The sequence below is a fragment of the Amblyomma mixtum genome, chromosome 3 (genome assembly GCF_055824585.1).
Source record: "Amblyomma mixtum isolate Tamu chromosome 3, ASM5582458v1, whole genome shotgun sequence".
In the NCBI taxonomy this organism is placed as follows: Eukaryota; Metazoa; Arthropoda; class Arachnida; order Ixodida; family Ixodidae; genus Amblyomma; species Amblyomma mixtum.
In genome coordinates, this window is record NC_143014.1 from 74,479,433 (window position 1) to 74,490,948 (window position 11,516).

General features: G+C 51.6%; 1 protein-coding gene across 2 annotated transcripts in view; it reads right to left on the minus strand.

Annotated features, from left to right (window-relative positions):
• The window catches only part of nkd (NKD inhibitor of WNT signaling pathway naked cuticle), a 62,961-nt gene extending 51,737 nt beyond the window's left edge, over nucleotides 1–11,224 (minus strand). For both annotated transcript variants that reach the window (XM_089579668.1, XM_089579667.1), the window contains exons 1-2: nucleotides 11,035–11,224; nucleotides 3,847–3,944 (exon numbers count right to left, since the gene is read on the minus strand). In XM_089579668.1, coding sequence (XP_089435794.1) covers nucleotides 3,847–3,944; nucleotides 11,035–11,059 — 123 coding nt within the window. In that variant the 5' untranslated portion in view covers nucleotides 11,060–11,224. The remainder of the gene's footprint in view (nucleotides 1–3,846; nucleotides 3,945–11,034) is intronic.
• Nucleotides 11,225–11,516: the final 292 nt, after the last annotated feature.

The window sequence follows — 11,516 nt, forward strand, 5'->3', positions numbered from 1 at the left end:
GCGGATACAGTCGACGGGCACGTTCCCGACACTCTTCAACGTGATTTTGCAGCAGGCATTTGCAAAGGCGTTTCAGATGATGGGCCGCGTGCCATAGTGCCATCCGTCTGGTCGATACGAAAATGAGACAGCAGTGCAAGGAACAGAAGCACGCAGCCGGCACGAGGCTACGAAACGGGGTCGCGTTCCTGTCTTCCGTGATGCCGTCGCATTACTCGCGATACACGAAAGTGATGCCTTCCTTTCGTGAAAATCCTTTTCTCAGTACTTCCAGCTCTTCGCCGCAGGCTTGCCTTTGACACCGAAGCCGGCGAACGACACTGCATCCTTGCTATAAGCTCTGACGTCACGGGCGGAAGAAAAGCGATGGCAAATAGGGAAAAGAATCTACAAAGAACGTCATCTGCTCTTTACTAATTCACGTTGATGAAGCGCGCAAGTTGCTTAGGGCAACAGCTGAACTCGAGAGTCGCCCACAGAAACAATCCATTTGCAGCGACACCCGTCCGAGACGCCCTTCACAGCGCCAGAGTGCACTTCGCGACGACCTTGCCATTGGCTGCACCGTTTGGGCCGAGGTATATCGCATGACAGCCGGCGGCAACAAACGGCGACTGCGAAGCCGTTCGCGCCGCATAACAATGAGCACGAGGAAACCCGAGTCGCGCGCAGTGGAACCTGCCTCCTCCTCCTCCTCCTTGCGCACAGCTGCACACTCGAGGGGGCGCCGCGCAGGGAGGAGAGCAACGCGTTCCCCTCCGCCACCGGGACGCCACCTGCACCGGGCCGGCAAGGCGCGAAGAAGGGGGCCACGCAGAAATGGCCGCCGCAGTGTCCGGCGGCCAATTAATTAGCGGCCGCCGCCTGCGGGCGCCCCGGCAGGGAAGCCGCCGGAACCGCTCGAGTGGCCGCCTTTGATGTCTGCCGCCGAGCACGATACGGCGGCGCCGCCATGTTGGAAATTAAGATAAGGTCCCGGCAGGCCCCCTTTGCGCGCCGCCGCGAACGTGCCGTATGCGCCGGCGGCAACCGGCGGTCGCAGTGCCGCCGACCCGCGCGCAGCAACGACAGCGCTGGCGGCGGCCAGCTTGAGCCTACAGCGCCGCCGCCGGCAACGCAACGCCACTGTAGCGAGACGCGCATTGGGTGGCACGGCATCTCGGAAGAAAAACAGGCCCCAACGTCGTCTTTTACAGCCCTTCTCTCTGTCGCCTACTGGTCTTTTGGATACGTGCCGGGAAACGTTCTCCGCGTTTACACACTGCGTGCGTTTTGCTCTGTCCCTCGCAGTCTCCGCTCACCCCTGGACGCCACCTTTGCGATGCGTCTGAAAGCCCGACAGCTGGGCGAAGGTCATCCACACTGCGTCCCATCAGTTAGCATGGCACAGGAGGGAGGCCAGACGCACCATGCTAGCCGACGAGCGAAAACAGTCGCCTCTCTAACCTGAGGAGAGCAGAGGCTCGCATGCGGAAGACAAGTGCGCTCCTCCCAGCAAACTGTATTCCTTTCTGAAACGCTGCGCACCGCCGTCTAAACGACCGAGCAGCAAAAGCGAATGGAACACCCTGTGGTCCGCACGCGACGGAAAGTAGAAAACAAATGATGGTTTTACGTCTTTGCGGCAAGGGCTAACAAGCGGCTTCTGCAACATGCAATAAGGGCAGAATTCAATTTTACTGGTACTTCTAACAGTCGTGGGGAGGAGGAGTGGGGGGAAGCTGTAAATCAACACTACCTCCCTACGAATTTCCTGGAAGACGCCACTACACCCTTGCCGTGTGCTAGGCTCTTGCACCTCCGCTCAGGTCCCTCCATCGCCCTTTTGACATCGAAATTCAGAGCCGAAAAAACAAGGACATTCCAACTTTTCACTGGGAAAGGGGCTTTTCTGGGCAGTTAGTTACTCTCGTTTGTGGCACGGCCGGATATAACGGAAAATGGAAACAAACTTGGTAAGCGATTACTTGAGACTTCGTGATGCAGACCGACCACCTGCTAACTGTATGCGCTTCTCTATTAGTTGCAGAAGCAAGGAAACTCAAACGCAAACTTGCTTCTGCCTTACCTTTACCTGAAATAATTGAGAACTGAACATAAAACCATATCCTGCTGCGCGAGTGAAAAAAATGATGCAAAGGACGGGACAAATATAGAATACACACAAAGCCTGCTAAATGTTGATGTGGTGCCTTAAACGAAAAGCTCGGTCTAAGAATTTGCACTTGGGTCTTTGAAACGGCCGATGCAATCGCGAGTGGCATTTTAACGAGGGAAACAAGCAAGCGCTGATTAGAATAAAGGTGAAAGTATATCAGCGAAACAACCATGCACGGACGCACCCATCGCCGTCTAACTGTTATCCCTGCCAGTGAGCAGCGGTTTCATCCGCATCGGCGACTCCGCGCTGATAACACGATGGCACTGACTCGATTCCGGAAGCGTTATTAAAAAGCAAGACTGCGGGATGAGCACGTAATTACAGCCTTGAGCCGTTCATTCTTACAACAGGTTTGAACTGCGTTCCTCTCTCTCCCTCTCTTTTTGCTTTTTCTTCCGCCAGCATTTTCTTATTTTTGTGCGCAGATGACCCGATTCGCCGGAACCGGATTGGGAGAAATTCCAACCCAACACTGATCTGACGGCCGCGGACATATCTCAGTCCGCGGCCCAAATGTTCGCGCATGGAACGCTGATGGAAGTCTTGTGTTACGGGGCACATGTTGCACGTTCCGTAAATGCTCGCGCTGACGGTACAGAGCGGGCCATGCGCACTGAGCCCTTTTCTTCCAGGTCAACTATACCAGGTGTTTCAGCGAACACTTTCAAAAATTTTCATGAATAGAATTTTCGGGGTAAAGATATGGCTTTTGCAGCATAGTATTACCAGTGTTGGCGGACACCAGAAAACCGGTGAATCGTATTAATTAGTAAACTGGTTAACTAAGTTTTAATAATTAACTTTTTAACTATTGCAGTTAGGCGCCTAGTTGCAATTAGATATTTGTAGCCAGTCATTGGTAATAGCCATATCAGTTTTTAGAATTTCGAAAATGCGATTATCCTTGGCGCTGTAGCTCGACAAAATTTGGCGTTTTCGACTAGTTACGTGCACTGGAGGGGATGCTTTGCCTGCACGCTTTCGATAGCGCATGCATTTTTCGCATGATGCAGCCAGACTTTGTCGAGCCACAGCGGTGAGGGTAATTGCGTTTTCGAAATTCTAAAAACTGATATGGCTATTAATAATGACCGGCTACAAATCTCTAATTACAACTAGGTGGATAACTCTACTAGTTAAAAAGTTAATTATTAAAAATTAGTTAACCAGCTTACTACTTCAGATGATTCAGCGGTTTTCTGGTGTCCGCAAACAGTGGTAATACTATGCCGCAAAAGCCATACTTTTACCAAAAAAAGCCTGCTTTCGACAATTTTTGAAAGTGTTTGCTGAAACACCCGGTATTTCATCAGGCCGCTCAAGAATTGTCGCTATTCGAACACGAGCAGCAACCCGTTGGTAACCACGGGCAGCTTGATTTTTCCGTGGCAGACGGGTACATAAAAGAGGACTGAGAATGACGGCCTTCGCGTTTCAGACTGACGGTCGGCTTGTTGAAAGCGCGGGGGAGGACCACAGGCGAATTCACTGCATGTTAGTACAGTCGCGCTGAGTATGACCTGCAACGCAATGCACAGCTTGCCTGTTCAGGGAGTACATACGTATTCAATAACCGAGGCTTGTGCCGCCCAGTCGCGAACGGTGGCCAGATTGTTGGGGGCAAATGCGCATCCATCTTTGCTATAGATAAAGCCGCCCGGAAGAAACGTATAGCAGGCACTTACCGAACAGGCGAACGTCTGGGACTGCGGTTTCTGCCGCGGCAGATCGTCATCCAGCTGGCACACGGGGTTGAAGTGCGCGTTCACGACGATGCAATCACCTGTCAGGCAAACAATAAGGCTTCTGTTACACGCGGCTCCCTTTACGACGGTGCAAACAATACACAACAATGAAAGCGACCGCAATAAAGACGCGGCTCCACCGCTTTGGGTTTTAGCGTCGGATTCTGACGAATGAACAGCTGTCCAGATTACAGAAAGATGAAACTATGAAAGATACACGAGTGACAAAGAAAAAGACCCCCGGCGTGAGGATGCCTATATAATGATGACGATATGAAGTGAACAAGCGGACGGACGGACGTACAGGCTGTCAAAATTTTCTAGCCCAAGGGGTTTGGGTGTGTCTTTATGCAGAGCCAGGGCTCCAACCTCGCGAGGGCGATCTCGTTCTCACCCCACCAAAATTTAGGATTTCACCGCGCAGTAAGGATCCCTACGACACGGCTTGGAAGGCTCTGTGCTTTTGACAAAGGCTGTATACGTATAACCTTCGTCGCTAGATTTGCGGCCCCGACCACGATGCGTCTCTCTCGTGGAGCGCATCCTATAATTTGATTGCAACCCCCGAGAAAAAGAACTTCCAAGTGTGTTAATTACTAACGTTTAAACAAGCCAACCGTGTTTGTTTTTTTTTTTCTCGTTTTCCGCACTGATTACTGCTTCGCTCTGCGACGAAGTTACTGCACAATAACAGTCAGAACCTTCTTTCATATCATCTATTCTCGCAATATGTACCCGCCGCGGTGGCTCAGTGGTTACGGCGCTGGGCTACTGGCCCGAAAGACGCGGGTTCGATCCCGGACGCGGCGGCTGAATTTCGATGAAGGCGAAATTCTGGAGGCCCGTGTACTGTGCGATGTCATTGCACGTTAAAGAACCCCAGGTGGTCGAAATTTCCGGAGCCCTTCACGACGGCGTCCCTCATAGCCGTAGTCGCTTTGGGCCGTTAAACCCCAATAAAACCAAACCAAAACCTATTCTCGCTATATGTTTGCCCAGAAGCGGAATACAAAGTCAGTGGCGGTTAACGAAACGCCGAATTATGAGAGTAAAGAACGGTTTGTGACTGTCTCGTGGCCGTGACTTGGGCAGTTGCAGCAGACAAGGCGTCAGTCAGCTATACAGGGCGTTTCAAGTAACAAAAAAATCAGCTCCCCATTTGCTGGCACGAGCTGTAGCTTTTTTGTTTTTTTAAGGCAAGAGTAGAGGCAGACCACGGGCGAGCGAGCCACAAGTAAATGCGCATTCAAATCTCTACGCGCATGTGTCTATACGGCATGGTTTGATACAGGTACACACGCGAAAGCAAAGAAATTTCGGGCAGGTTCTTTTATCGGCAGCATCGGAGCCGCAAGAGTGGCGACAGCAAAAGTCGGTTCGGCGAGCATGCCCGCATCCCACGGCGTTCGCGACTCGGAGCACGGAGAGCTATTTCACGTGTCAGCGTCCTTCCAGCGGCGAAAAACAAAGGGCGCCGACGTTCCCGAGCGCGCTCTCATGTTGCCGCGGGATTAGCGAAGCGGCGGCGGCGGGGGGAGGCCCTGCCAAGAGGTCGGCGGCGGCGGCACGCCTTGTGTCGCGAAACGGCAGCCGCCGCTGCTTTGGGGGCCTCGGCGCCGCTTTTGCGCCGCCGCGGCAGAATGCGGTCACCCGAGAGCGCGCGGCGGACGTCACGCCGCTGCTCGCCAAAACACGGACGCACGCGTGCCGGTGAGACGACACCTGCGCGCCGCCGCAACACTCGCGCTACATTCGCGCTGTGTCACACTGTCGCGAAGCGCGGGGGAGACGACTCCGCGCACAACTGCAGAGGCGGCGCGAAAGGCGCGCGCGTGTGTATATGGGCAGCGTATACGCACACCCCCGACTCAGTGAATGCTCTCGGGGACTGGGTCTTGGTCTGTTATTGCTCCCTGATTTACTTACTGCCCAAGTCAGGCACCTATCTGCATACCTTGTAGGTTTGGTTTGGTTTCGTTTGGTTTATTGGGGTTTAACGTCCCAAAGCAACTCAGGTTATGAGGGACGCCGTAGTGAAGGGCTCCAGAAATTTCGACCACCTGGGGTTCTTTAACATGCACTGACATCGCACAGTACACGGGCCTCCAGAATTTCGCCTTCATCGAAATTCGGCCGCCGCGGTCGGGATTGAACCCGCGTCGTTCGGGTCAGCAGCCGAGCGCCGTAACCACTGAGCTACCGCGGCGAGGCATTCCTTGTAGGATTTCTACAAGTCCTGCGAGAGGAAACTACCATTCAAATATTTCGCTACTCCAAGATGAGTCAGATAACTTGAGCAAATCATCACTCAAGTGCTCATTCAAAACATATGGGAATGCGATTATTTTTTTTTTTTCCCCGCTAGCGTATCCGAGCTACTTCATCATTGAGGAGGACCCTCGACAGACTGTCACATCATACCAGAACCTTTTTCGTGTTCACATATCACGACCTGAAAACAGCATATTTATCTACTACACGGGGCATTTCCTGTAACGTGAACCTTAAATTCTTCAATTTGCTAAAATAATAAGCTTACGGAATTTTTATTAATTTATCGTTTAGACATCATCAATTTTCCATTTATTATTTATTTTATTGATTTAATTTCCATTTATTCTTTTTTTTTCTTAATTTACTCGTTTCGACTAAATCATTCCTTCGAAACAGCATCACCTGTAGGAAGTTGTTGAGCGCCGAAAACGAATTCCCCAAAGATGCCTCTCCGGACGCTTTCTTTTTTCACGCTCTGGACGCTAGCGCAGACATTCCGAGCCGATGCGCAGCACGCTGATAGCGGCCGCAGCTACTCCTACATATAGTCAATATAGCTACAAAAGCATAGGCGCGCGCTCCGAATTGGCCTATAAAGACTAAAGTCACTGGAACTTTAAAGTGGCCAGTAATCGAGCGCCACCGACAGCGAGAATTTCAAAGCATACGCGCACGTCAAAAAAATTTTCGTTTACCGGCGCTTTGTTCACAGCATGAAATAAACAAAAAAACGTAACAAAAGGGTGTTCAACACATAAAGTCCCTGTAACGAAAACGAAGCAACTTGAGGTTCTTTTTGACGCGCTTTAGACCTCTGATTGATACTTTTTGCGAACCTGACACGGTGAAAAATTAAATTCGATATCAGCTAATTAGTAGCTAGAATAAGATACCACTAGCGGCCGCGCTCGGAGTCCGCCAAGTACTGCAGTACTGATGTGTTACTCTATAGCGACATGTCCACTTCGGCTAGAGCTATGTGGAAAACGCAGCATTACGTTCCGAGCAAACATCACCGACAGAATATATCCAGAGAAACTTCTCTCGCCTCACCGAGTGTATGCGTCCTCAATAAAAATAGACATCGCCAGACAGAGTTTCACGTCAGAATGTGTTATTGTAGAGTGAGCTAAATTTCGGCCACAGTCTCGCCGTTTCGCGTGCTCCCTCCGTCGACCATACTGCGCATGCGCGAGGAGCGAGTGACGTCACTGCTCACAGCTGGCGCGCCTCGCGCGCTCGCCGCTGCTGCCGCCGGCGCAGAGCCACGTGACGTCACTGCTCACGCTACGTATATCCTGGCATAGCACAGCTAAGCCACTGCCAACTTTTTGTGTGGTATCCAGGACGCGCAACCCTTGCAAAAACCTTACAAAGTCCAAAGAGAGACTATGGGCTGTACATAAAATACTTATAAACGAATACCGCTGGCCCCAGTTTATTTCTACGAACAGAAGATGAATAAACACGCTCCAAAAAAAAAAAATCTTCCGATACAACCCGCACAAATAACGCCGGCCATACTCCTTTTTCACTAAATGCATTCACAAACCCTCCCCCTCTCTGCCACTCCTGGATCAGCCCCAATCACATTCAATCTCATTATTCAATAAAACCACCTTGCATCCCACCTGTGCCAAGTTTCAAGGGCAAAGGTGCCAGAATATTATTGTTTCGTATTTTAGCACGCGCGCGCGTTTGTTCGTGTGTGTGTGTGTGTGTGTGCGTGCGTGCGTGCGTGCGTGTGTGTGTGTGTGTGTGTGTGTGTGTGTGTGTGTGTGTGTGTGTGTGTGTGTGTGTGTGTGTGTGTGTGTGTGTGTGTGTGTGTGTGTGTGTGTGTGTGTGTGTGTGTGTGTGTGTGTGTGTGTGTGCATACGTGCGTGCGCGCGCATAATTACCACAATTCCCATCACCTGGACTCACACCAGGCACCCCTGGCTACACTGAATCGTCTACTGCAAATTCACACTTGTACCGTCGATGCCAACCAAAACGCTAGCAGGCAAACCTTACTGCCAAAACAAGAACAAAACAAAAATGCTGACGTAGAATCAAATACACGGTCTTCGCGCCATCAAAGTGAAAAATTAAATGCACTAATAGACAGCATGCTTTAAGTAAAATCTTATTTTGCCGCTCACATTTCAACTGACTGCGTTTCGTTCGCTGATAGTACACTGTGCCATAAGAGTGCAAGGCTTCAGGTTCCAAAGACATGCAGCAGGGTATAAACCTTGACTCCCTCAACATCCTTCTATCCTCGCAAGAATGCGGACCTGTCATTTGTTCCTTGGCTTTGTAACTTGACTTTAACTGATAGACGTCATCAAACTTATAGGTTTTGTTTTTTTTAATTTTCTTTCAGTGCTTTTTGTGTTTGCACTGCACTGACCGCCTCTCCTGCAAGGGCCCACAAGGGCCAGCAGTACTCTGTAAATAAATAAATAAGTAAGAACACATCTTGAGATAATACAAAAACAGTGTGAAGGAAACGTTCCCCAACTTTCATTCACGCTGCTTTGCATTTCTTCCTTAAAAACCACCTGCGTAAGGAGCTACTTTCTACACATGTAAATCCGCCGATTGGCTTACTTCACGCTCACCGATGAGGCCTCAAAGGTTTGGCACCGTTAACATAGAAGCTTTTTGAACACTGGGCCAACGGGGAGTTCCGCAAGTGACGCGATCACAGAGCTCTAAATATCAGGTGCAGTATACTACCAACACAGGCGTTTGCAGTGTGGGGCTTGTCTGTGTTGGCGCTGAACTAGCAAAGTTTACAACTTTGAAAGACCCACATTTAGAGTCATTCCGTGCGTTCAAACAAAAAAAAAAACGCTGGTCAGATGTTTAAAAGAACCACCGAAGGTGGAGCAGGTTAATAATAGCGGTGTAATTACTGAAAAGATAAATTGATCAATTCGCTCTCCCCCTATACCATATGCTAGCCCTCCCAGCTAGCTCAGTTGGTAGAGCGACTGCCCCGATGAGGCGGCGGTCCCGGGTTCGAACTCCGGACCAGGACGAATTTTTCTTTAACTACGAAGTTTCTGAGAAAGCTGTATAGCTTTCCTTTGTAGCCGTATGGCTGCGCTTGGGTGGATGTCAATGAGTAATTACTCCCTTATTACAAATCTACTCCACCTTTGGGGATTCCCCTGAACATTTGACCAACACTGTAATAAGTTTGTTTCTGTTCAAGCTGTGGAGCTATCCTTCGTAGCCGTGTGGCTGCGCTTGGGCGGATGCCTTGATTATTTACTCCAATATAAAATAAAACTGCGCAGGAATTTCTACACACCAAGGAATGTTCACGCATTCCAGTTAATTTCCTGCTCCGCCGCAATGAGCCTGTCCAGAGCAGTGATTCCGAAATTTCAGAGTATCAGGCGCTCCATCTTCCGAAATTATTCAGACGAAATGCTTCGCAGTATGTTTGCCCTTTCGCAGTAACTTGTCCTGCCGTTTGAACAATGACGTTTATGTTAGCACAACTTTCCGAGGATAAGTGGGTTCAATTTTATCGACATATGCTGATTCGGGTGCACACATTGGTAAACTTCGGGACTTAAAACTATGACCGCCTGAAAGTTTGGCTTCATACTGTTTCCCCTGTTTCCTCGCTCTTAGCAAACCGCTGCACCACGTTCACCACTCTATCGCCCTTCACCGGTTAGCGTACCTCGGGCGAAAACGAGACAGCCTGAATGCACGCAGGTTGCGTACGCGGCCGGCGCAGAGAGGCGCTGCCAGAAAGAATACCCGGCAGAGGGAGCCAAAGAATTACAAAAGCTAAGCCGAAAGGTTGACTCCGAAGTAGAACACGCACAAAAGGCAAGAGCGGGCGGGCAAAATGCAGAGCGTCGAGAAGAAGGGGGGCCGCCCCAATTGAAGCCGGCGAAGGGCGCTCCCCGGCGCAAGCAAACACGGCCAACTGAAAAAAGCACGCCGCTTGGCACGGTGACGACACAAGATGTATCGACGCGCTCGGAATCCACGGCGCCCTCCGCCAACCTTCTGCTTTCGCCGTTGGTGATGGATGGCACCAACTTAGTGGAATCGCAGCTCGGGAATCTGTGAGGTTCTGTTAAACGATCTTCCGCCTAAACGGCGCCTTGCCGCTCATTATGCCGAGAGCGCATGCGGTGCATACTACCCCGGTTTCATGCGTGTCTTTGGTAACGCTGGCGGCTCAAGTGAGAAAAGTACGCTGGCTCATCTTTCATTCAACTGTCCACGGTACAGCCCTTGGTACGGGATCGAGTAAAGAATTACGTGCGGAGCCCTCCCAACAGATCTGAACAGACAGTTCGGCCGCGGCACGTATCCACGGACGTATCCATAGGCACGTATCCATGCATTGCTTTCTAACAGTCCGACGCAGCAAGTTTCGCAAACTGCACTAATAACCACCCAACGTTTATATAATTTCCAATGATGAGCATGCGACACACTTTCGAGCAAACTGTTCTTGGAACAAAAAAGCTCGGCCACATACACACTATCCGCGGCGGCGGATCTCGGAGCAGAATAAGCAGCCACAAGTAACGCAGTCCCAAAGCCAAATATGCGCACGGAGTTGCAATAGACGTCTACCGTTACGACAGAGCAGCGGCGGACGCATTATTCAGCCCGGCAGTGACCATGGATTGCAAGACAGTTCGCACGCCGAGGAAGCGGCGGCAGCGAGCGGAGTTCCATCACGGCGCGGCGGCGGCCAGATGAAAAGAGGCCGTAGCAACGGCGGCGTCCCCCTGAGACATAAAGAGCAAGAAGCGCGCGCCGCGGTAGCGTATCGCTGCGGCCGCCGGCTGAAACAAAACTAGCAGCAAAGCCGCGGTTCAATACACTCACCGTGCTTACTCTGCATCTTGCCCATGGTGCCGGGTCGGAAAACAGCGCCGTAGCATTACAGCCTAGCGCCAAACGTCGTCGACAGAGCCGGGAAGCGAGAAGACATGGTCGCCCGGAGAACTGGCCCGCTGTAGTACACTTTTCTTTCTTTTCGGCAGCGCCACACTCAATGAAGGAGCCGCGCCGCGCACCCCCCCTCCCGTCCCCCTCCCCTCGGATGGCGAGGCCGCAAGGCGAAAGCCGTCGGCAGCCAATGGGCGCAGGAGCGGCGCACTGCACCCGCTGAGGTGGGGCCGCCGGCCGCCGGGAAACGGCGGCCGCCCGGCCGCGACCCGGCCGCCGCGCTGTCGCCCTCGGCCTGAACCGCGCCCAGTCGGCTCTGCGCTGCTTCGCTTGGATCCGCGGTCGTTGTCGGCGGAGGCATGTTGCTGCCTTGCTTCTTTGCCGGCCCGCGACCCCCGGTAACGCCGGCATTCTTGGCA